At 34.5% G+C, this 27,773-nt stretch overlaps 1 protein-coding gene across 1 annotated transcript; it reads left to right on the top strand.

Annotated features, from left to right (window-relative positions):
- Positions 1 to 27,773, top strand: LOC127872797 (uncharacterized). The gene is made up of 9 exons (XM_052416205.1): positions 1 to 59; positions 20,435 to 20,538; positions 21,643 to 21,696; positions 21,950 to 22,012; positions 22,596 to 22,663; positions 23,109 to 23,169; positions 23,342 to 23,410; positions 24,232 to 24,317; positions 27,532 to 27,773. Exons 1-9 carry the CDS (start codon positions 31 to 33, stop codon positions 27,574 to 27,576), a joined length of 579 nt encoding a protein of 192 aa, XP_052272165.1. The 5' UTR covers positions 1 to 30; the 3' UTR covers positions 27,577 to 27,773.

The raw sequence follows: 27,773 nt of genomic DNA, 5'->3' as shown, positions 1-27,773 counted from the left end.
AGACACTGTATTGCTTGTCTTTCTGAAAACATGTGTGACTATTACGCTGCAACCATGAGGTTTGGTGCCACAGTTTTGATATTTGTGTGCGTGTCTGCTTCTGTTGATGCTTTTCCTAAGAACCCAAAGCTTTTCAACAGGCATCTCGCCCTACCAACACCAGGTAAGTAGTAAATCTTTATGTTTATTGTTTTAACTGCTTATTTGTTTCCCGCCCCATATGAGTTTTCAATCATTTAATATAAAGAAGTGAAACTCCAGCTGCTGGAGCAGTATTGAATTTTCATTAAAAACAATTAGTTGGTCCTTTATTTAAGGCAAGTGACCGATTGCCCAAACAGTACAAAACAGCACAATACAGCACAATACAAACCAACATAAACACAAAATATGAATAAAGCTGGGGTCACCGCCTTGGAACGGTCAATGCAAAGCATTGGGGGTTTAAACCTGGTTATAGAGCGCTCAACCTCACACTTGGCCCAGCAATATTCATAATACATATAAGTGTAAATAAAATTTAACGTCATAGCATTGTAACTCAAATTAAACAATAATAAAAGGGAATTAAAACGCATTCAATTGAATTACTATTTAATTACTCAATTGCAATGAAGATACAAGAGTAACAGAATTACAACTTTTTGACGAACGATCAAATAAAACTATTAACAATTGTCAACTACATTCCTTCTTTATAGAAAAGATTTGAGAATATAGAATCATATAGTTAATATCTCAGATAATCATCGCGCAAATACAGGAAGAAGCAGCAATAATGGGTGTAAGCAGCATTCGATCTTATTTTCTAAATTAAAATGTTTTTAAATTTTGAGTATTTTCGCTAAATTTAATGGTAATCGAACAATTATTAGATATTTTAAGTAAACTAAAATAATTTAAAACAAGACGAAATATATAGAAATTTGAATGATAAATGCATATCCCTGCATTTCCTAAATAAAGTGGAAATGAATACGTGTATTGTGGAAGGTGAACTAAACATGCTTGGACGACCTACATATCTTTTTTGTTTTAGATATTAGTGGTGAGCAGCTGTATAGTCCTTTGCACTATATCTCGAGTGTCTTTTAACCATGTTTAAACTTTAGTATTTATTATTTAGTTTCATTAAAAAACCTGATAGTTTCTTTAAATGGTGGATGTTGTCCAGTTTTTGATAATTAACAATAACAAATTGCAAAATTCTTAATGTTTCTTAATATTTATATTCGTCTGATGTACTTCAAAATAATGTTTATAACAGCGTCAACAAAACGACCAGATGACGCAAACAAATGGCCTTTCGGATTTATGGAATGTAAGTAAAAACATTGTCTTAACATTTTCAGAGGGGTTCAATATTGCATTATTTCAATTAAAAATTTCGATTTGTATGCAAATAATATTTATCATTTCATATTATTTATCTTGATCTTGAACAGCCTTTTGAGATTATAAATTACTGAGAAGTTGCTATCCATCGTTCCATAAAATGAACACGCTAGACACTTATGTTGTATCTTAACTACAAAAGAGTGGCAGAATACTCATCCGTAAACCTTAAATTGCAGTTGCCTCCCTGTTTGCCAAATGTCACGAATGGGAGATGTTCATAACAACCGATCAAAGCGAAGGTATGTAGACGTCCGTCCTCTTTCTTCATAGAAGAGAAAAAGAAAAGTGAAAACTTATATGTTGCTCACCATACAAATAAACGATGCGATTGAATAAACACCATCAAAGTATTTAAATTAAATTTTGAATGTTTAATTGTCCCAATAATTGCTCATATCTTTGTAGAAGACATTTATTGCAGTTAACCACTGTTTGAAAGTATATTATATGAAACATTTAGAGCATTATAAGAAGTGCAACAGTCTAGGCCCAGATTTGAGAGCTGAATTCTGTATGAAGTATCTTCGCATAACATGTGGCGTCAGGTCGCAGAATCTAACGATCTCTTAATTGATTTCGGTTTTCGTGGAACATCGATTGTATTCAAATATGAACCAACTTATCTAAAAAAATAAAATTTAGACAAAATATAAATAGAGTTCTATATAAGTGCAAACCGGTCACTAAGGTTTGATTTCAAAACCTGTCGCATTACTTATGTTTGTAGAGTTTCTCATGAAATTATTGTTAGGGCCTTTTCCTCCTTACCTCTGACTCAAGTAGTGCGTTTCAGATCCTGGCATTCATAATGTTCCTTTTCAGACACGGATCCGGACATGACGCTAGCAATTGCTTGCAACAAAATGTCAACTGTGATAGAAAAGATTAAGGTACTCGCATGAAAATTGATCAAATATGCCTTCTATATTTCATGAAATAAAATTGGTATTAGATTACTTACAATCAAAACAATTAACTGCAGTATATTTAACCAATTACATTTTATTTAAAGCAAACCTTCAAAATCGTGAAAAGCAATTTATTTCTTACGGTGACTTAAAAAAATGAAAAATAAATTGAGCCGCCTCATTCAAATTTTAGTAGTGACCGAGTTACCCTGTTCGTTAATGGTAAAACGTATGATTGCACAAATGTTAACCTGACTGGATGGATGCTGACCAAACTTTTTATTCTGTTCTTCAGCTACGCTGGCCGCATATGGCTTATTAGCAATGTTCAATATAGAGGCTCATTTATTGACCTTGAATTGATGTCACATATACCATGCTCGCAAATTTAGGCAGGCCAAAAAAAAGATTTTAACAACTTTTGCAGAACGACGATTTCATCGAGGCGGATACGGCCACATTCAATGAATTTTTCCCACTATTGCAATGTAAGACACCTTTTACCATAGAATTAAACTGTTGTGTTAATTTATATTTTCCTGTGGGAATAATTCGTGAATTTCACGAAGTTTAATTTGCTTCGTCTTACAGGTTAAAACCCATCTAAAACTACATGTTTTGTTATTCTTTAGATTCTTGTCTTTTTTTCTATATTGGCAGGTACCAATCTCCAGATTGATCGTGAACGCATCCTGGATTACCTAGGAGAAACAAATACCGACATAGAAAGTACGTCTTATAATATAACTTATAATATATTTAAGCCGTTCTCCGTGAAAACGGGTTTAATGCCTTTGCGTAAAGTGTCCTTCCAGATTAGCCTGTAAATCCGCACATGTTAATCAAGTATATTGGGCCCTGATTAGCCTATGAGGAATGCACAGGCTAATCTGGGACGACATTTAACGCACATGTATTAAACCCCTTTTTAAAAGAGCACTGCCTATTTCTAATATTCGAATTGGGTGTTCAGTATTGTTCAACAAACCGTAACGTGCTCCTACGATGCTGAGATCCTTTGGATGCGTAATTGAGACAAAAAAATAAACATAAAAAGTCCAGTTCGTTCAAAAACCAACCCCATCACTATTTTTAAGCGTGTATATAATGACTTTCACTTAAAATAATCGTCTTCATTCAGTTTTTAACCAGGTTTTCCGAAGGAAAAAACTGGTTATTAGGTTGGCGAATGCGGGCGGGCTGGCTGGCTGGCTGGCGGGCTGGCGGGCGGGCGGAACAAGCTTGTCCGGGCCATAACTATGTCATTCATTGTGAGATTTTAAAATCATTTGGCACATTTGTTCACCATCATGGGACGGTGTGTCGCACGAAAGAATCACGTTAATATCTCCAATGTCAAGGTCGCCACGACTAAAAATAGATTTTTTTTAAACAAACTTACAAAGGGGGTTAATTTTGTTTGTTCATTTCAAAAGTTCAGTTTGAGTTTTCTCTTTATCATATTTTTTTTTCACAATGAGAACCTGGTTTTGTGACAATTGTGTCCCTTGTTTGTTTTACAATACTTACATGATGGTCTATATTTGCAGGTGATCCGTTTCTTGCAAGTACTGCCCGCCTCGCTGTTAGGTGCGAGGGAATTTTCGAGAAGTATGATCTGCAAGACGTCTCGAGAGTAAGTTTGTAAACAACTTAATTGCACTATTGGGATTAATTATTATTTTAAAGATTCCTCGTGTCAAACGGATATAGGGTGGGTGTTAATATTATCAAATGTACACAATATTCACAAGTTGTATTACAACTTTTTGTTTACTAGTGGGTGTACTTTGCTACACGTCAAACCGATTTACTGCGGCTGATTATAAAAGGTAAAACAAAAGCATGTCGATAATAATTTAAATTAGCTGATCAAGTTCCCGATAAACGATTTTACGCGCCTCTACATTTTCTGTGACGGTGACAAGTAGCAATTTGTAAAACAGTACCGTAAAATCTCATCAAACCCGTCTTTATGGTAATTATCTTTTAATCGCAAAATCACGTTATATATATATACACTGTTGTTCGTCTTTAATAATTAACTATGATTCAACAGAATAGATTGCTTAGTAAAAAAACGTTTTTTGCGATAAGTTTAATAAAACATGGTAAACAAGTTACAAACATTGCGATTTTCAAACATGATGCCGAATAATCCTATTATATCAACGTGGGAACGAAAGAAGAAGGGTGATATGGGCAATAGCTAATGCATTTAGTTTTCGGTTTCCCTTATAAGGTACCGTCAACCGCGACGACGAAGAAAAGAAAAGTTTTAAAATCCCGTATTTTTTACAATTAGTTTACATTGATTAAAATATCACGACTGGGATATTACATTACTTGAAAATTGTTAAAGTGATATTATGGGTATTTTTCACTGTTGAATTGAGCTGAAAAGAATTAACCGGTCAAAAGAGTAAGTTATAATGTGGTTACTGACCAATTATCTGCAACTCGTCTTGCTACCAGTTGTTTATACAAATATATTTTATATTATATATTTTACGTGACCCAACCAGTTCTGTAAGCCGAAATGATCCGTTAAACAAAATGGTGTCTTTGTGTCGTATAAACGAATCTGCACTAAAACTAAATTTAAGTTCACATTGTACATGCGTGATCAGTTGTCAAACGAAAGTAAGGTTGATATTCAAATTCATAATTTGTCTCTTTCCGGGATATTGTTTTAGCATGTTGATGCTGCATTAACAAATATAAGTGTATATAAAGTGAAAACACCAAAAATAGACGACGGTTGCGATAGACACCTATAAACTGTTAGATGCCCATAATATCACTTTAAGTTTTCATATTTTCAGCATAGTCGGTAATACATTTTACTGGGTGTGTCTACCAGGTAACTACCAGTTGTTAACTATAAAAAACGCCAGTAGATTGATCATCATCGTCACTGGTAAACCTATGAATGCATATTGTGCATGTGTACTGTGGTTTGTGTACTGAATTGTTTATATTTTTTATATAAAATGATCAAGCTACTTACGTTATTAATAGTGTGTATATCGTTATGTCACCTATTTTCGCGATGTACGTTAGATTTCACATCGCGAAATTGCATTACCGAATACACTGAAAATAGGAACTTTTTTTCAAGTAATGTAATATACCAGTCGTGATATTTTAATCAATATAAACTAATTTTTTTTTAATACGGTATTTTAGAACTTTTCTTTTTTCGTCAATCTGGTTGACGGTCCCTTGAAAACATAGAAACATCATCGCTAAAATACGTATATCGTCACATAATTTGTTAATTGAAACTGACAGCCATTTTAATATTTCAGAAATGAAAGAATTTGTACTTTATGTTGTCTTATCCATTAAGAAGACGAATATCACTTTGACCATTTTTTTAGAAGCAAGATCCGAATACTTATCGAAACACTATTGAATAATAACATGTATGCATAATTTGTTTAATCATGCAGATAGAAATAACAAACGGGAACCTTCCGAAGTTAGCAAATTACTGTGTAACATGCTTTATGAAAAGAAATAATTGTATTTTTAGCTCGACTATTATATATGAAGTATATAAAGTGGAGCTATCCTACTCACCCCGGCGTTGGCGTTTCCGTTCCGTTCCGTTAGCGTGTAAATGTTAAAGTTTTCGTACTACCCCAATTATTTCATTGTCCCATGACATATTGCTTTCATATTTTGCAAACTTGTTTACCAACATCAACTCAACGTATACACAAGAGCAGACAACTCTATCAAGCATTTTGTCATATTTATGGCCCATTTTCCACTTATAATATGCAGCAAACGATAAGTTTTTGAACTACCCCATTTATTTTCATTGTCCTTTGAAATATTGCTTTCATATTTTGCATACTTGTTTACCAACATCACCCCAACCTATAAACAAGAGAAGACAACTCTATCAAGCATTTTGTCATAATTATTGCCCCTTTTATACTTAGAATATGCATATTTTTGATAAATCTGTTAAAGTTTGCGTACTACCCCAAAAATTTCCTATATCCTTTGACATATTGCTTTTAATATGTTTCATACTTGTTTACCAACATGACTCCAACGTATAAACAAGAGCAGACCACTGTATCAAGCATTTTGACATTATTATGGCCCCTTTTACACTTAGATAAATGAACATTTTGCTTAAATTGCCTTATCTTCTTTATTTATGATCTCATTTTATTATTACTTGACAAACAACACTTACCTGAATACCACAATTGATTCCACCCAAACAATACCCCACGCCCCTACCCAGAATCACTCCCCCCCCCCCAACCTCCTCCCCCATTTTTTTAAACCATCATCTAATAAATTACCACACCCCACATTATACCCCCTCTTCGCCCCTACCCCCCCCCCCCCCCCAAAAAGAAAAAAAAATCCTTTTTTTTAAAAAGATCGTCTGATATATTATTTAATATGAAAAATTTACCCATGACGGCTTACGTTATACTGTCAAGCACTCGAATAGTCGAGCGCGCTGTCCTCTGACAGCTCTTGTTCTGTCATTGTTCTTGTTATTTACCGTTAAATATTAAATAAATGTTTTGTGTTTTTGTCTGTTAACGCCGATATCTGTTACCACGAACAGTAAATTATGAAATGATTATGGGATGAATGTGATTTTATTTGCCTGTTTCCGATGTATTTTGTTAATATTTTAAAACTCATTCAGTGTGTATATAAACACACACAACATTCTTACTCGTAATATATTATCTTTATAACTATTTTTCACGCATGCATGCAGGTCTTATACTGAGCACAATCAGCTGTCTTGAATAAAATATTTGTTCTGTTCTGTTGTATATTACATTGAAACAAAATACATTTCAGCGTGCGATGCAGGCAGGATCTTCAGACTTTCGGTTGGGAAAATGAAAATCGCGAATTAAGACGTTGAAAGTATCTTCATTGGACATTCATGACATAGACGTAGCAGCTTCTGATTGTGATTTCAAAACAACAGTTCATCACTATGGACTTCGCGAATAGTTTATTTGGATAAGTGTAGCCTTGAACACTTTGTTTCAATATGTATACACGATAGTAATACAATATATAAACGAAAAAAGTCTTTCCAGTTTTCTTCTTTAACAACAATAGGGACTTCACTACGGAATTCATCAAAAGAATTTCACAATCGTTAAAATAGTGGGTTTAATTTTCTAAAGACATACACGCTGTTAATATCCAGCGGTCTTTTTATTAAACAGTGCTCGTTGTATTATAATCGCCGTTAATCGTAACATGACACAAAACTTCATATCAAGTTTGTATATGATAGTTTACATGCTTTTCAAAATACTGAATAAATAATGTCATTCTTGCGAACAAACTTGTAAATGATCGATTATACATCAAAGAAATATACCTATACGTTTGTAGGGACGTAATGAAATTAATTATAATAAATGTTATAGGGGGGCTTTCTGTTTTTGATGAATGCCTTTTTGATAGTGTTTAATAGACTTTCATGGCTACAAAGTCTTCAGAAATTTCATTTCAATTTCATTCATATGTCGAAAGATGTTTTCCGCACGACTTGTAACGTTAATTTAGATCCGTTAAAGTCACTTTCGGAGGTACGAGGTAATTTCATTACTTTTGCGGATATACAAATACAAATCAATGGCAACACCTGTTCATTGTAATGGTCCTTAAGCAATACTATGTCAACGCGTGTGTTTACCCCGAAAATATGCCATGAAGGACAACATTTAATTAAAAAAGGATCAAAACTTTTGAATATAACGCATTCTATAAAAACATAATAACGGAAAAGCGACAAAATGTATGTTCTTCTTTGCTCACTATGTGGGTCATTGCTGTTTTTCTTTGTAATGTGTATATTGGGTTGCATGTATAGTACCGGAATGTGCTGACCAGCCTGCTAAATTTCGTATTGTACATGAACTGTTTCAACCAATAGCTACCAATTAAAACTATGTTTTTTTATAATCAACAACTTGGAAAATGAAAATACAATATGCAAAAAAGTATTGTAAGTAAATTATAATTACCGGTTAATCGAATTCGTATTCTTTTTGCTATTTTTGAATTTGTGTGAAAATACTATGATATTTGTCTTGTGATTAGTCAATAAACCTTTTACATCGTAGCATTGCAATTCAAATTAAAATAAAGCACAAAGAATATGAATTCGATTTCCACACGCACACGCACGCACACACAATTGGCACTTTTTATCAAAGCGCGCCCACCAATTCGTCATGTACGATTATTGCCCGTTCCTTTCCAAACTCGGATTATATGTTTATCATGAGATGACAAAACAACAACACTTAAATTCATTCGAAAACGTAATCAAAGAGCAATAACGCCCATACAAAATATTGGTTTTGTACATACTAAACTAAAAGTTTATATAATCACTCAATAGTGATGTGTCTTTTGGAGTTTTGAATACAATTCGGGCCAGGTTGCGTCGAAGCTTTTAAATACATTATTTAAAGAGCGATAGCTCCTTTAAAATCATTTTTGCGGAAAGACCTTAGATGCGTATATATATCCAATCCAAACGAACCGTGCATATATTTATTTTTAATTAAGATCATTTGTGCCTAGCATTTCGCGAGGGGAAAACGTTTGAGGGACCGAACGGCCTATGGAAGGATGAAAGGACAGAGGTCCCTTGAGTAAGCCGCAAATCTGTAAAATTCGTTCCAGACGCGTAACCTAATTCTTTCAAAATAAGAATACGTTTGGATGGATATATCGATAGTTATATGCTTCCCCCGTTTAAAATGATCAATATCGTTGTTTTGGAACGCGATTCAACTATGATTTGAACGCGTGTTCGCAAACATCGTGAGCTTCAATTAAAATTTATTTTAACTTAAATTCATCAAAAGAACGTATGTGTTTAGCGCATCTTTATCAATTGCATTCATTAAGATTTTACTACATCTACTTTATTTTCCCACACTCTTACACAATTTTTACAGGGTTAACGTTTGATAATTGAATAACCAAAAGTTTGAATTTGCGTTCCTTAAAGCGAGAATTACATATAAAGCAGCTATTTAATTAATGCTTTAAAAGGGATAATGTTAAGACGTCGACATACCCCTCTACACCAGAAACGTGATCTATGAACGCTTTATAATAAAATAACCGAACTGGAAACGTTGCCCTTCTTTATCTCCATAAATACCAAAATCACACTCAACAAATATCAATACTTAGATAGAATTTATCGTGCATAGCCTTAAATATAAAATTGACAAGCTATTATACAATTAGACCACGCGTCGATTATGTTACACAGGCGGATAGATTCTTAACGTTGTTATTACTTCTTGAGAAAATCGAGGACGCTTGTCTGCTCGTCATGATTTACGTTTTCTTAAGCATTGTTTTTGTCGGACACGGTATCTGTTGATATTCATCAAAATGATTAAACAACTTTTTAAACGTAAAAGGTTCAAATTGTTTTCAAAGTAAATATTTTTTTAGTATGCCCCCTTTCGAAGAAAAGGAGGCATATAGTGATCGGAATGTCCGTCTGTCTGTCTGTCCGTCTTTCCGTCACACTTTGCGTTTAGGTTTCCAAAAATGCTCATTAGTTCTATGTCCCTTAATACATAACCTTCATATTTGGTATGCATGTGTATATGGACAAGGCCTTCCCATACGCACACATTTTTTTACCCCTGTAACCTTGACCTTGACCTTGAACTCAGGGTCCGCGTTTAGGTTTCGAAATCTCCGTTTAGGTTTCAAAAAATTCTCATAACTTCTACGTCCCTTGAGATATAACCTTTATATTTGGTTTGCATGTGTATATGGACAATGCCTTTCCATACGCACACATTTTTTTACCCCTAAGACATTGACCTTGAACTTAGGGTCCGTGTTGAGGTTTCGAAATCTGCGTTTAGGTTTCGAAAATTGCTCCTAACTTCTATTCCCTTCATATTTGGTATGCATGTGTATATGGACAAGGCCTTTCCATACGCACACAAAAATTTACCCCTGTGACCTTGACCTTGAACTTAGGGTCCGCGTTTAGGTTTCGAAATCTGCGTGTAGGTTTCAAAAAAAGCTCATAACTTCTTTGTCCCTTGAGCTATAACCTTTATATGTGGCATGCATGTGTATATGGACAAGGCTTTTCCATACGCACACAATTTTGATCCCTATGACCTTGATCTTGAACTAAGGGTCCGCGTTTAGATTTAGAAATCTGCGTTTAGGTTACGAAAAATGCTCGTAACTTCTATGTCCCTTGAGATAAAACCTTCATATTTGATATGCATGTTTATATGGACAAGGCCTTTCCATACGCACAAAAATGTTGACCCCTGTGACCTTGATCTTGAAGATAGGTTCCGCGTTTAGGTTACGAAATCTGCGTTTAGGTTTTGAAAAATGCTCATAACTTCTATGTCCCTTCAGATATAACCTTCATATTTGGTATGCATGTGTATATGGACAAGTCCTTTCCATACGCACACAAATTTTGACCCCTGTGACCTTGAACTTAGTGTCCGCGTTTAGGTTTCGAAATCTGCGTTTAGGTTTCGAAAAAAACTCATAACTTCTTTCAAGCGTTTATAGGGGGCATAAGTCATCCTATGGCGACAGCTCTTGATGAGCAAATTTTTTGTTTATATTGTATATATTTAATTACGCTCATCATGTTTTACTCACTTCCCTATTCCGATTTTATGTTTAGCGTGTATCATCGCTGTTCTTCGAAAACCGCATAAGTACATTTTTACAACTTTTCAATAGGCAAAAAAAAGGGTCCATATATATGAAGTGTATTGAAGGGTCTTTATATATGAAGCGTATTGAAGGGTTTATATACATGAAGCGTATTGAAGGGTCTGTATATATGAAGCATATTGAAGGGTCCGTACCTGTATATATGAAGCATTTTGAAGGGTCCGTAAATATGAAGCGTATTGAAGGGTCCGTAAATATGAAGCGTATTGAAGGGTCCGTATATATGAAGCGTATTGAAGGGTCCATATATATGAAGCGTATTGATGGGTCCGTATATATGAACCTTATTTAATGGTCCATATATATGAAGAGTATTGAAGGGTCCATAAACATGAAGCCTATTAAAGGGTCCGTTTATATGAAGCGTATTGAAGGGCCCATGTATAATAAGCGTATTGAAGGGTCCATAAATATGAAGCGTATTGAAGGGTCCATATATATGAAGCGTATTGCAGGGTCCATATATATGAAACGTCTTGAAGGGTCCATATATAGGAAGTGTATTGAAGGGTCCGTTTATATGAAACGTCTTGAAGGGCCCATTAATATTAAGGGTATTGAAAGGTCCGTATATATGAAGCGTATTGAAGGGTCCATATATATTTATATGAAGCGAATTAAAGGGTCCGTATATATGAAGCGTATTGAAGGGTCCGTATATATGAAGCGTTTTAAAGGGTCCGTATATATGAAGCGCTTTGAAGGGTCCGTATATATAAAGCGTTGTAACAACCCGTTGTGTAAAAACCTCGTAAATGCGTTGTAAAATGTTGACTTGTGATTCGTCAACTTGTATTCTGTACAATTGTATATTGTACACTTGCTAGATGCTGACCTGTAGCAGATTACTAAAACCGATTGTACAACTTAGAAAATATTCAACATGTTTATGTAGTTTTTCACCAACTTACTTTCAGATGGATCTATTATCTTTTATTAATTATTATTACTACAATGTTAGGTAAATGAAGATGTAGACTTTATATATGCACTATCTTCATTTTCTAATCTGTAGTGTAAGAAATTACATGTTTGTTTTTAAACATTTAAACATTTTGTAGAATCGGAACATACAACATTTTACACGTTACAATTGTACAAAACAGATATTAAAATGTTGCATTTTAAAAATTCTCTGTTAAACAAATGAGCTGAATATTCAACACGTGCAACATTTCAGGTGATGAATAATATTGGCGGTCTTTCCATTCCATATGCATGGGCGCGATCGAATACATACACATGAAACAATTAGCGCGTTTCATTTATTTTAAAAGAATTCAGTAGTATCAGCCTTGAAAATAAGAAGTCATTTTATTATGGGGGACCACAAGTTAACTTGCCCAAAGCTAACATATTTATTGTCTTAGCAATGTGTCTATTCATTTTAACAGATTGACGACTATATAAAGGGATGCTTAGTATTGTGTATGGTAAACGGAACCGGTTTTCAGCACCAGCCGGGCGACCATTTGCCGCCGAAGTGTTTGGGGTTGCAAGCCGGATCTGGTAGCGGATAGTTAGCCGGCACCGCTGTGGTTCTGTAAAAGTTGAGGCGATCTTGTAGGGGCTTGACCACGTCCGGATGTTGGTCAGCAATATCGAAATGCCAAGTATGATCCGCTGAAACGTATAACTTGAATAGGGTGGCTTATCTTTATTAAAACGTTGACGGATTAAAAAAATAGCTGCACGTTTCTCAATCCATCAAGGATTTCAATAAAACGGACGATTGCCCCAAAAACGCTTTGATAAGAATGGAGGCGTACTCAGAAGGACATAGATATATTTATAGTTAAAAATCACAAGAAATTAATGGCTAAATAAACTATATTTACACCGTATTATAGCATATGATAAATTCAAATATTGTACACTTATTACGTTTCAAACATACTTATGGTATTTCCTGAGCAACAATCAAGACAAGAATTGTACTCAGATTACTAAAGCAATGCAAATGTCATATAACTCCTACACATTCTATTTAACTCTTCACATATTGGTCTCTATAACACGGCAAAACATAATATTCAATATCTTTGGCACTATAGAATACTTAAAGTAATTATCAAAAATCAAACAAATCAAACAAGAATCGTCGTTTTTGTCGTTTACTTCCATTAGAACATGTTTATAGGAGATTTTCAAATAGGTAAGGGTTAACTACAGTTTCTCACACTTTTAAGTTCGAACCAATCAATTAAAAGTTTGTTTAAACAGCAAATAGTTAAGCTCAGAAAGTTACGTAGTGGAAGGTAAGTTAATCCATTTATGTCGAGTGGACTCTCCCATCTTTCTAAATTGGATCAATTTATTTCCAAAATTAGGGATGTCTAGTATATTTATTTCTATATTACGAATATTTCTTACAGAAATTCCTTTAAGCAAACAACGCAGACCCTGCTGAGACGCCGCATCATGTGGCGTCTAATCTGGTTCTACGTTGTTTGCAAATACGTTGTTTGATATAATAGCGTGTGATCCAGATTTTGGACAGCGCACGTAACATCTTGCACAAAATAGGATTAGTATTACTTGTTAAAACTTCGTAATTCCTGGAGGCGATTGAACGGTGTATATTCGTGCGGAGATCAAATGTGAGATAGATTGAAAGACTTTTATTTTCCTCCATTCATGAAAGACATAACGTATAATACAAGCAAGGAAGAACAATAGAGTATATACACAAACAAAGATAAAAAATGAAACACCTCAATACAGGCATAAGATTATTTACAAAGATAAGTATAACATAATTAGATTATATATAAATGATAAATAATTGTTAATTCCTGTAATTTCTAAGGAAAATAATCACATTGAGATAACAATAATTACCTTTTTCAGTGTAACTTATTCGCCGAGGATATGTCTTAAAGCGAAAACGAAAATAAAGACATAATACTATAGGCGAATATACTTAATACGTGTCACAGGTTTTGCCTTCCACGGAAGACTGCTATATAGTGTAAGGTACACTAACATAGATTGGATCGACATGTCAACATCATATGTGTAAAAAGTGGCTCAGAGCGTCTAACCCTAGTTCAGGATGCTAACAGCAGCTTTGCACAATTTAAAATGCACAAAATATGAGTCAACAGTTTCAGATAGCATTTTCAGCAACGATACACTTTGTTCTAAACCATTTAAGTGGATGAAGCGCGAAAATTCCGTTATTTCGGTGCATTCAATTAGAATTGTCCATAAATGTTTTCGCTTATCCCCTAGCAAATGACAATAACACAACTTATGAATTACGAGATTAACGATTTTCAAGCAACAATGTCTGCATTCTCGAACATACTGTCTAGACACAAACATACTTTTGCTATTCAATATTGTTTTACACACGTTAATTATTTTTGGATTGTCTTTTGCTACTCTCCATAAAGGGGAGTAATTATTAGAGTCTATTACATGCGCAGTAACTCCCCATTGATCGTTGCCCTTGATGCGACTCTGTATTTCGTTCTTTATATTCATAACGACATTTTGCTCAACTATATTCTTCCATTGTCGCTTTGTGGGAAAATTTCCATCCTGAACGTATGAGCGTAAGACGTTCATTAAGTCATACTTTTGAAGTATCCTGTATGCATCAGGGATATATCCGAGGCATTGGCCTTCTAGTTCAATGTGACGTATCAGTCTATTGTTGCAGATATCTTGCGCTAGGTATTTAGGATTTAATCTGCATATTTGACCGTGGAATGTTAGTTTTCTGATTTCTATTTCATTCACTATCGGAACGGTATTAAACGTTGACAGGCAATAATCTGTTGAGATGTTTCTGTCATAACCTTGCATGTGTTCCAGGCCAAAGTTCTGTGCAATTGAAAGTTGTACGAGATAACTTTCCGAGTTTTTGTTCTATAGCTCACAGCCATATAAGGCCTTAGGGATAACAGACGAGTTAAATTTTGTTGATAGAGTTGGTGGACTCAGTCTTTCAGGCGCTACCCATTTTGAGCACAAGCTCATGTATGTTCCTCGCAGTCGCACGCATGCATCATGAATCGCATTATTAGTGGTCAGAAAAGAGTTGCATTCAATACCAAGATGGGTATACTTGTCGCTAGCGGGAAGACGTTCATGCCCTAGATAGAAGGTTGAAGTATCTTCTGTCTATTTATTATAGACTAGTACGGGGCACTTCGATGCACTATAAAGAAACCTCCACCTGTTTGCATATTCATAGCAAATCTTAAGCATCCTCTCGAGACCATTTTTAGAGTATGATACTAGAACCATATCATCGGCCACGGTAGGCGAAGTTATATTAATGTCATAAATGCACAGGCCATTACCACTCTCTTCAAGTTTCTCTATCAGGCCATTTATGTAAAAGAGATACAACAGCGGCGAACTGTTACCTCCCCGACGGGTGGCAAATGTTAGAGGCACATGATTTGAGAATTCGTGAAATCGTTAACGGTAAAATTTACAATATTATTGAAATCGGAACGCGCAGTTAATACATAATCCACAAAGCTTTCACCATTGAAGGTAAAGCGTGTTATCTTACCTATATTATGGTCGATATGTAACGAATGTTATTTCTGATTGGCTAGACGTTTATTTATTCCATTGATTTAATTAACCTTAGCATAACATCATTACTATTTATGAGACTGAACGACCTTTTCATTCGGAAGGCAAAATCAAAGTTATATCTTTGTTTTCCTTTTTTTTGGTACTTTTCGTTATACTGTTGCGATCGCATCATTTTCATTTAATCAGAAAGGTGCAGTTTGTTGTAGATGTTGCGTTGTTGTTGTTGTTATATTTACGCAAAATATTACATACACGCTATGTTTTTGAGCACACGTTCTGCAGTTTTTAATTTTTATTAAAATTATTAAAATAATTTCAAATAATTTGCAAAATAATCAGCAGATGAATATCAAAATACTGTCATTGCCGCCCAAAATCTCGAGGTAAAAATGTTTGTTGTCACAAAAATTAACGATATGACAGCCGTCGACAGTCGTCTGCAAGAAAAAAGACAATTATTTATCTGTTATAACTAATTTATGTAGCCTATCCCATTTATAAATACATTTAAAAATTATGTTATCTCATAATCGAATCTGACGAGATTCACTTTGTAAAAAAACACTGCGTATGCAAACATTGCAAATAAATAGCAAACAAATGTTAGGAACATATTTATTGGAATGATGTCATATATGAAACAAGTGGAACTACAATATTTTAATCAAAATATCGTTCCAATCCACGTTTTAAGGGAATTGTTATAGGAAACAGGCATTTTTCATGTTAAAATGTTAACATTTAATGACAGGCAGACGGCGGACGCACGGGCGGACGGACAGAGAGGCAGGCAGGCAGGCAGGCCGACAGACAGACAGACAGACAGACAGACAGACAGACAGACAGACAGACAGACAGACAGACAGACAGTTAATTCAGACGTATGCAATAGTATATCGTCTTCATACTAGAATATACAAATAATGTTTTGTCACGTGAATATGAATAAAAACATATGCACTGACGCAGTGACGCACGGACGAACGGCAGCACGGCCGCACGGAAGGACGGACAGACAGACAGACAGACAGGCGGGCGGGCGGGGCGGGCGGGCTGGCGGGCGGACGGACAGACAACAGACAGACATACAGGACGGACGGACGGACGGACGGACGGACGGACGGACGGACGGACGGACGGACGGACGACGGACGGACGGACAGACAGACAGACAGACAGACAGACAGACAGACAGACAGACAGACAGACGACAGACAGACAGACAGACAGACAGAACAGACAGACGACAGACAGACAGACAGACAGACAGACAGACAGACAGACAGACAGACAGACGACAGACAGACAGACAGGACAGACAGACAGACAGACAGACAGACAGACAGACAGACAGACAGACAGACAGACAGACAGACAGACAGACAGACAGACAGACAGACAGACAGACAGACAGACAGACAGACAGACAGACAGACAGACAGACAGACAGACAGACAGACAGACAGACAGACAGACAGACAGACAGACAGACAGACAGACAGACAGACAGACAGGCAGGCAGGCAGGCAGGCAGACAGACAGACAGACAGACAGACAGTTTATTCAGAAGTATGCAATAGTATATCGTATTCATACTAGAATATACAAATTATTTTTTCTGTCACGTGAATATGAATAACAACATAACATATTGTAACATAAAAGTTACATTACAAATTACAATTACAAAATAACAATATATGGAAAAACACGTAAGTTCTATCGAGGGGTGATGACATCTATTAAATTGTATTATTTAAGATCGTATTTCTAATAACTAAAGCTTCTTTTATATATATTTACATACATTTGAAATTACTAATCCTTCACATGAAACTAACTAGCTAAAGAAACTTCAGCGTACAGTTTATATAGTAATGACATACCTGTACGCTGAAGCCTACCCCGTATCGAAAGTCAACCAGATTCGTAACATATTTATGTCACACTATAAATCAAAGAATGCTCATTTTCTTGGTTACATTTCTACATATATTGGTGAATGGATATAAATTACTGCATCGAGGGATAGTTTAAGGTGCGAATGTTTCAAATGCATCTTACAATAGATGAAAATAACTCATCAGTCTGAAATTCACAATTTTGACGCCATTGTCGCTTTATCACGTGACGAGTTTTGGATACTTTTGGATCGACATTGAAATTTAATGCTGAAATTGTAAACATATTACTTTCGTTTTCTGAAATCTATTATTTGTGATTAACAACTTACGTCAGGTGGATATAAGACTGATTTCAGTGTGAATCAGGTAGTTTTAAATAATAGTTACTTTGAGTTTGTATTTAAACTACAATTTGTTTACAAAACAAGCCAGAATTATCTCAAACTACCGGGAAATGTCATTCTGAATTTGAAAACACTTGAGCACATGGTATGTTACTAAAAATAGAAATAACGTCATATGACCGTGATATCTCGGGAGATTCGCATTTCAAGAAAGTCTGTCACATCGCTGTTTTTCTCGATAAGTAAGAGCAGAATAGCTAAATTTTAAATGTCTTAGATAGTATTTTGTGAAAGAATATATCAGTTGAATGTGAAAAATGTCAATCTTTCCGATCAAGTGGTTGATTTAGGCCAATAACTGCATTTAAAAGCTGTCTTGGACCGGTCTTTGTTAACTGTCAACTTTTCGGGAATTTCTGGTTGACTTTCCTAATGGGGTTGGTCCATAACTATAAAGACGCGCCAGTCAAAAATCATAAAAAAGCGACATTTAAACTGATGATAGCCAGAACTAGAAACTTACACATTGTTTTAACAATGTATGACTATTGTGTGTTCTCTTCAATTAAACCCGATACTTAAAAACAGATTACGAGACCAGTTTATCACTAACTGGAATATAAGTGTCACATCATATAGTTTGATGATTTTATATAAGAAATTAAAATCAGTATTCGAAAGATCGGCTTATCTTTATATTGTTGAAAATAAAAAAAACATAGGAACATAATTGCTTAATTATTTTTGTCGTCTAACAAATTATTTATTGAAACGGGTAGACACCAGAGCATTGTTTAAGATCAACATAAATGTGTTTTTGGAAGTAAAACTATATCGAGGATGAATCTCACTTTGCATATCCTAAACGTCCTTATTATGCCGATATTAGGTACACACATATTCCGGAGTAGTATAGATCTAGCCCAAATATGTTCAAATTAATCAAACTACATGATAGTTCAAAGAATAAATTGGCAAGATTACTAGCCATGTTTTGATTAAAAGGCTTTGAAATGCTAGAACATGTCGTATATATGTAGTATACATTACATATCTTTCACAACGACAATAAGCTTAGACTAGTTTAATACTTTTCGCAATCATTAAACAACGTTTTTGCTTTATGGTATCACTAATATTAACCTCTTCCGTGTGACATTCTCTTTAAACATGTTTCATTTCATTTCTTTTTAATCGATCTTTCTTCGATATGATGTATGTTTTGTATTTAATTGATTCGCATGCTGTTATTGCAAATGTATGTTTATGACGATGAGCTGTATACATGTATATGCATGAGTCAAAATAAACTATTCTGTCCTGTTGTAGTATACCACTGAAAATATTCTGGTAGTTTTTATAAAACATTTATATATAATATGTATGTTCCTCAACTTTAACAGTCATCTGTTTATACATAAAAACATTTTAGTTATTTGTTGAATTCAGACATGTGTTTACAGCTGATATCCTTAATCCACAAAAGTTAAAACAATTGTTCGCTCTTCTTGTGGCCCCATGACAATAAAGAAGCCGATCGATTGATAATCAATCATGTCGTTACACCTTTTCGTACTCAATACAGGGTCGTGGAAAATGTGATAACAGAGTAAACAACGTTTTGAAAGAGGGTCGTGGAAAGCTTGATTCTAATGAAGCACAAATACAAGTTGATGAGGCCCACTTTTAGAGTGTATAATTACCAAAATTATTCAATTAGTATGCATTCATCTATTGAATTATTGTCGAGTGTGAACTAAAATGAAGGCGTTAAGACTCTTTGAAGGCGATGCTTGTAATTGAAGAGTGTTATTTCTAAACGTGTATATGATTTGTGATTGTTTACGACCATACTTGAGCATAGATTATCTCACAAAAGGCACATGAGTTTGCAAAAACTTTTAAAATTAAATATGTAAATATTAACCAATATAAAACACAACTTGTTGCAGAAAGACCACCCAACAAATCCTTTCATATGTTCTTCTTTTTGCTCCTCCTTATATTTATCCCCATTTTCATCATCATTTTACATGAAATAAACATTGCTATATGCGTCGCGTGTTGGCGAGTAATCGTTTTTGATCCGATTAAGTGACGTAACTTTGTTGTGCTTATTTTTTAAAGAATCCGATTTCTAATGATGCCTCATACACAAGTACTTGAATTGCATTACAGCCAATAACCTTACCTTCACCTTGGCAACGATGTTCATCATGAAAACGAAGGTTGCTACCAATGTTTACCTGTACATGTTTCTATATATACATGTTTTAATAAATAGGATAAAAACGCTGAGCTTTTGTATAAAAATATATCTGCTCTTGGTAACGCCACTCATAACTGACACCTCTCAGTTTTATTTTCTTTCAAAGCAGATCAATTTTATCAACGTTTTGATTTTAAAACAGTGAAGATTTCGCTTAGAATATATAGAAGACGGGCCGCACTAAGTCATCGGCAAGTATATAAACCTTCGCATGTCTAGCTTTGTCAGACACTGTATTGCTTGTCTTTCTGAAAACATGTGTGAGTATTACGCTGCAACCATGAGGTTTGGTGCCACAGTTTTGATATTTGTGTGCCTATCTGCTTCTGTTGATGCTTTTCCTAAGAACCCAAAGCTTTTCAACAGGCATCTCGCCCTACCAACACCAGGTATGTAGTAAATCTTTATGTTTATTGTTTTAACTGCTTATTTGTTTCCCGCCCCATATGAGTTTTCAATCATTTAATATAAAGAAGTGAAACTCCAGCTGCTGGAGCAGTATTGAATTTTCATTAAAAACAATTAGTTGGTCCTTTATTTAAGGCAAGTGACCGATTGCCCAAACAGTACAAAACAGCACAATACAGCACAATACAAACCAACATAAACACAAAATATGAATAAAGCTGGGGTCACCGCCTTGGAACGGTCAATGCAAAGCATTGGGGGTTTAAACCTGGTTATAGAGCGCTCAACCTCACACTTGGCCCAGCAATATTCATAATACATATAAGTGTAAATAAAATTTAACGTCATAGCATTGTAACTCAAATTAAACAATAATAAAAGGGAATTAAATCGCATTCAATTGAATTACTATTTAATTACTCAATTGCAATGAAGATACAAGAGTAACAGAATTACAACTTTTTGACGAACGATCAAATAAAACTATTAACAATTGTCAACTACATTCCTTCTTTATAGAAAAGATTTGAGAATATAGAATCATATAGTTAATATCTCAGATAATCATCGCGCAAATACAGGAAGAAGCAGCAATAATGGGTGTAAGCAGCATTCGATCTTATTTTCTAAATTAAAATGTTTTTAAATTTTGAGTATTTTCGCTAAATTTAATGGTAATCGAACAATTATTAGATATTTTAAGTAAACTAAAATAATTTAAAACAAGACGAAATATATAGAAATTTGAATGATAAATGCATATCCCTGCATTTCCTAAATAAAGTGGAAATGAATACGTGTATTGTGGAAGGTGAACTAAACATGCTTGGACGACCTACATATCTTTTTTGTTTTAGATATTAGTGGTGAGCAGCTGTATAGTCCTTTGCACTATATCTCGAGTGTCTTTTAACCATGTTTAAACTTTAGTATTTATTATTTAGTTTCATTAAAAAACCTGATAGTTTCTTTAAATGGTGGATGTTGTCCAGTTTTTGATAATTAACAATAACAAATTGCAAAATTCTTAATGTTTCTTAATATTTATATTCGTCTGATGTACTTCAAAATAATGTTTATAACAGCGTCAACAAAACGACCAGATGACGCAAACAAATGGCCTTTCGGATTTATGGAATGTAAGTAAAAACATTGTCTTAACATTTTCAGAGGGGTTCAATATTGCATTATTTCAATTAAAAATTTCGATTTGTATGCAAATAATATTTATCATTTCATATTATTTATCTTGATCTTGAACAGCCTTTTGAGATTATAAATTACTGAGAAGTTGCTATCCATCGTTCCATAAAATGAACACGCTAGACACTTATGTTGTATCTTAACTACAAAAGAGTGGCAGAATACTCATCCGTAAACCTTAAATTGCAGTTGCCTCCCTGTTTGCCAAATGTCACGAATGGGAGATGTTCATAACAACCGATCAAAGCGAAGGTATGTAGACGTCCGTCCTCTTTCTTCATAGAAGAGAAAAAGAAAAGTGAAAACTTATATGTTGCTCACCATACAAATAAACGATGCGATTGAATAAACACCATCAAAGTATTTAAATTAAATTTTGAATGTTTAATTGTCCCAATAATTGCTCATATCTTTGTAGAAGACATTTATTGCAGTTAACCACTGTTTGAAAGTATATTATATGAAACATTTAGAGCATTATAAGAAGTGCAACAGTCTAGGCCCAGATTTGAGAGCTGAATTCTGTATGAAGTATCTTCGCATAACATGTGGCGTCAGGTCGCAGAATCTAACGATCTCTTAATTGATTTCGGTTTTCGTGGAACATCGATTGTATTCAAATATGAACCAACTTATCTAAAAAAATAAAATTTAGACAAAATATAAATAGAGTTCTATATAAGTGCAAACCGGTCACTAAGGTTTGATTTCAAAACCTGTCGCATTACTTATGTTTGTAGAGTTTCTCATGAAATTATTGTTAGGGCCTTTTCCTCCTTACCTCTGACTCAAGTAGTGCGTTTCAGATCCTGGCATTCATAATGTTCCTTTTCAGACACGGATCCGGACATGACGCTAGCAATTGCTTGCAACAAAATGTCAACTGTGATAGAAAAGATTAAGGTACACGCATGAAAATTGATCAAATATGCCTTCTATATTTCATGAAATAAAATTGGTATTAGATTACTTACAATCAAAACAATTAACTGCAGTATATTTAACCAATTACATTTTATTTAAAGCAAACCTTCAAAATCGTGAAAAGCAATTTATTTCTTACGGTGACTTAAAAAAATGAAAAATAAATTGAGCCGCCTCATTCAAATTTTAGTAGTGACCGAGTTACCCTGTTCGTTAATGGTAAAACGTATGATTGCACAAATGTTAACCTGACTGGATGGATGCTGACCAAACTTTTTATTCTGTTCTTCAGCTACGCTGGCCGCATATGGCTTATTAGCAATGTTCAATATAGAGGCTCATTTATTGACCTTGAATTGATGTCACATATACCATGCTCGCAAATTTAGGCAGGCCAAAAAAAAGATTTTAACAACTTTTGCAGAACGACGATTTCATCGAGGCGGATACGGCCACATTCAATGAATTTTTCCCACTATTGCAATGTAAGACACCTTTTACCATAGAATTAAACTGTTGTGTTAATTTATATTTTCCTGTGGGAATAATTCGTGAATTTCACGAAGTTTAATTTGCTTCGTCTTACAGGTTAAAACCCATCTAAAACTACATGTTTTGTTATTCTTTAGATTCTTGTCTTTTTTTCTATATTGGCAGGTACCAATCTCCAGATTGATCGTGAACGCATCCTGGATTACCTAGGAGAAACAAATACCGACATAGAAAGTACGTCTTATAATATAACTTATAATATATTTAAGCCGTTCTCCGTGAAAACGGGTTTAATGCCTTTGCGTAAAGTGTCCTTCCAGATTAGCCTGTAAATCCGCACATGTTAATCAAGTATATTGGGCCCTGATTAGCCTATGAGGAATGCACAGGCTAATCTGGGACGACATTCAACGCACATGTATTAAACCCCTTTTTAAAAGAGCACTGCCTATTTCTAATATTCGAATTGGGTGTTCAGTATTGTTCAACAAACCGTAACGTGCTCCTACGATGCTGAGATCCTTTGGATGCGTAATTGAGACAAAAAAATAAACATAAAAAGTCCAGTTCGTTCAAAAACCAACCCCATCACTATTTTTAAGCGTGTATATAATGACTTTCACTTAAAATAATCGTCTTCATTCAGTTTTTAACCAGGTTTTCCGAAGGAAAAAACTGGTTATTAGGTTGGCGAATGCGGGCGGGCTGGCTGGCTGGCTGGCGGGCAGGCGGGCGGGCGGAACAAGCTTGTCCGGGCCATAACTATGTCATTCATTGTGAGATTTTAAAATCATTTGGCACATTTGTTCACCATCATGGGACGGTGTGTCGCACGAAAGAATCACGTTAATATCTCCAATGTCAAGGTCGCCACGACTAAAAATAGATTTTTTTTAAACAAACTTACAAAGGGGGTTAATTTTGTTTGTTCATTTCAAAAGTTCAGTTTGAGTTTTCTCTTTATCATATTTTTTTTTCACAATGAGAACCTGGTTTTGTGACAATTGTGTCCCTTGTTTGTTTTACAATACTTACATGATGGTCTATATTTGCAGGTGATCCGTTTCTTGCAAGTACTGCCCGCCTCGCTGTTAGGTGCGAGGGAATTTTCGAGAAGTATGATCTGCAAGACGTCTCGAGAGTAAGTTTGTAAACAACTTAATTGCACTATTGGGATTAATTATTATTTTAAAGATTCCTCGTGTCAAACGGATATAGGGTGGGTGTTAATATTATCAAATGTACACAATATTCACAAGTTGTATTACAACTTTTTGTTTACTAGTGGGTGTACTTTGCTACACGTCAAACCGATTTACTGCGGCTGATTATAAAAGGTAAAACAAAAGCATGTCGATAATAATTTAAATTAGCTGATCAAGTTCCCGATAAACGATTTTACGCGCCTCTACATTTTCTGTGACGGTGACAAGTAGCAATTTGTAAAACAGTACCGTAAAATCTCATCAAACCCGTCTTTATGGTAATTATCTTTTAATCGCAAAATCACGTTATATATATATACACTGTTGTTCGTCTTTAATAATTAACTAAGATTCAACAGAATAGATTGCTTAGTAAAAAAACGTTTTTTGCGATAAGTTTAATAAAACATGGTAAACAAGTTACAAACATTGCGATTTTCAAACATGATGCCGAATAATCCTATTATATCAACGTGGGAACGAAAGAAGAAGGGTGATATGGGCAATAGCTAATGCATTTAGTTTTCGGTTTCCCTTATAAGGTACCGTCAACCGCGACGACGAAGAAAAGAAAAGTTTTAAAATCCCGTATTTTTTACAATTAGTTTACATTGATTAAAATATCACGACTGGGATATTACATTACTTGAAAATTGTTAAAGTGATATTATGGGTATTTTTCACTGTTGAATTGAGCTGAAAAGAATTAACCGGTCAAAAGAGTAAGTTATAATGTGGTTACTGACCAATTATCTGCAACTCGTCTTGCTACCAGTTGTTTATACAAATATATTTTATATTATATATTTTACGTGACCCAACCAGTTCTGTAAGCCGAAATGATCCGTTAAACAAAATGGTGTCTTTGTGTCTTATAAACGAATCTGCACTAAAACTAAATTTAAGTTCACATTGTACATGCGTGATCAGTTGTCAAACGAAAGTAAGGTTGATATTCAAATTCATAATTTGTCTCTTTCCGGGATATTGTTTTAGCATGTTGATGCTGCATTAACAAATATAAGTGTATATAAAGTGAAAACACCAAAAATAGACGACGGTTGCGATAGACACCTATAAACTGTTAGATGCCCATAATATCACTTTAAGTTTTCATATTTTCAGCATAGTCGGTAATACATTTTACTGGGTGTGTCTACCAGGTAACTACCAGTTGTTAACTATAAAAAACGCCAGTAGATTGATCATCATCGTCACTGGTAAACCTATGAATGCATATTGTGCATGTGTACTGTGGTTTGTGTACTGAATTGTTTATATTTTTTATATAAAATGATCAAGCTACTTACGTTATTAATAGTGTGTATATCGTTATGTCACCTATTTTCGCGATGTACGTTAGATTTCACATCGCGAAATTGCATTACCGAATACACTGAAAATAGGAACTTTTTTTCAAGTAATGTAATATACCAGTCGTGATATTTTAATCAATATAAACTAATTTTGTTTTAATACAGTATTTTAGAACTTTTCTTTTTTCGTCAATCTGGTTGACGGTCCCTTGAAAACATAGAAACATCATCGCTAAAATACGTATATCGTCACATAATTTGTTAATTGAAACTGACAGCCATTTTAATATTTCAGAAATGAAAGAATTTGTACTTTATGTTGTCTTATCCATTAAGAAGACGAATATCACTTTGACCATTTTTTTAGAAGCAAGATCCGAATACTTATCGAAACACTATTGAATAATAACATGTATGCATAATTTGTTTAATCATGCAGATAGAAATAACAAACGGGAACCTTCCGAAGTTAGCAAATTACTGTGTAACATGCTTTATGAAAAGAAATAATTGTATTTTTAGCTCGACTATTATATATGAAGTATATAAAGTGGAGCTATCCTACTCACCCCGGCGTTGGCGTTTCCGTTCCGTTCCGTTAGCGTGTAAATGTTAAAGTTTTCGTACTACCCCAATTATTTCATTGTCCCATGACATATTGCTTTCATATTTTGCAAACTTGTTTACCAACATCAACTCAACGTATACACAAGAGCAGACAACTCTATCAAGCATTTTGTCATATTTATGGCCCATTTTCCACTTATAATATGCAGCAAACGTTAAAGTTTTTGAACTACCCCATTTATTTTCATTGTCCTTTGATATATTGCTTTCATATTTTGCATACTTGTTTACCAACATCACCCCAACCTATAAACAAGAGAAGACAACTCTATCAAGCATTTTGTCATAATTATTGCCCCTTTTATGCTTAGAATATGCATATTTTTGATAAATCTGTTAAAGTTTGCGTACTACCCCAAAACTTTCCTATATCCTTTGACATATTGCTTTTTATATGTTGCATACTTGTTTACCAACATGACTCCAACGTATAAACAAGAGCAGACCACTGTATCAAGCATTTTGACATTATTATGGCCCTTTTACACTTAGATAAATGAACATTTTGCTTAAATTGCCATATCTTCTTTATTTATGATCACATTTTATTATTACTTTGACAAAACAACACTTACCTGAATACCATAATTGATTCCACCCAAACAATACCCCACGCCCCTACCCAGAATCACTCCCCCCCCCCCAACCTCCTCCCCCATTTTTTTAAACCATCATCTAATAAATAACCACACCCCACATTATACCCCCTCTCACCCCCTACCCCCCCCCCCCAAAAAAAAGAAAAAAAAATCCTTTTTTTTTTTAAAGATCGTCTGATATTTTATTTAATATGAAAAATTTACCCATGACGGCTTACGTTATACTGTCAAGCACTCGAATAGTCGAGCGCGCTGTCCTCTGACAGCTCTTGTTCTGTCATTGTTCTTGTTATTTACCGTTAAATATTAAATAAATGTTTTGTGTTTTTGTCTGTTAACGCCGATATCTGTTACCACGAACAGTAAATTATGAAATGATTATGGGATGAATGTGATTTTATTTGCCTGTTTCCGATGTATTTTGTTAATATTTTAAAACTCATTCAGTGTGTATATAAACACACACAACATTCTTACTCGTAATATATTATCTTTATTACTATTTTTCACGCATGCATGCAGGTCTTATACTGAGCACAATCAGCTGTTTTGAATAAAATATTTGTTCTGTTCTGTTGTATACTACATTTAAGCAAAATACATTTCAGCGTGCGATGCAGGCAGGATCTTCAGACTTTCGGTTGGGAAAATGAAAATCGCGAATTAAGACGTTGAAAGTATCTTCATTGGACATTCATGACATAGACGTAGCAGCTTCTGATTGTGATTTCAAAACAACAGTTCATCACTATGGACTTCGCGAATAGTTTATTTGGATAAGTGTAGCCTTGAACACTTTGTTTCAATATGTATACACGATAGTAATACAATATATAAACGAAAAAAAAGT

The sequence above is a fragment of the Dreissena polymorpha genome, chromosome 1, assembly GCF_020536995.1.
Source record: "Dreissena polymorpha isolate Duluth1 chromosome 1, UMN_Dpol_1.0, whole genome shotgun sequence".
In the NCBI taxonomy this organism is placed as follows: Eukaryota; Metazoa; Mollusca; class Bivalvia; order Myida; family Dreissenidae; genus Dreissena; species Dreissena polymorpha.
This window is presented reverse-complemented; position numbering and strand designations above follow the sequence as displayed.

Bases quoted from the DNA above. Each gene is read 5' to 3' on its own strand.
- LOC127872797 (XM_052416205.1), top strand. From the start codon at position 31: ATGTGTGACTATTACGCTGCAACCATGAG. The intron at 22,664-23,108 runs GTACACGCATGA...CAACTTTTGCAG, and splicing joins CTGTGATAGAAAAGATTAAG to AACGACGATTTCATCGAGGC. The intron at 23,411-24,231 runs GTACGTCTTATA...CTATATTTGCAG, and splicing joins AACAAATACCGACATAGAAA to GTGATCCGTTTCTTGCAAGT.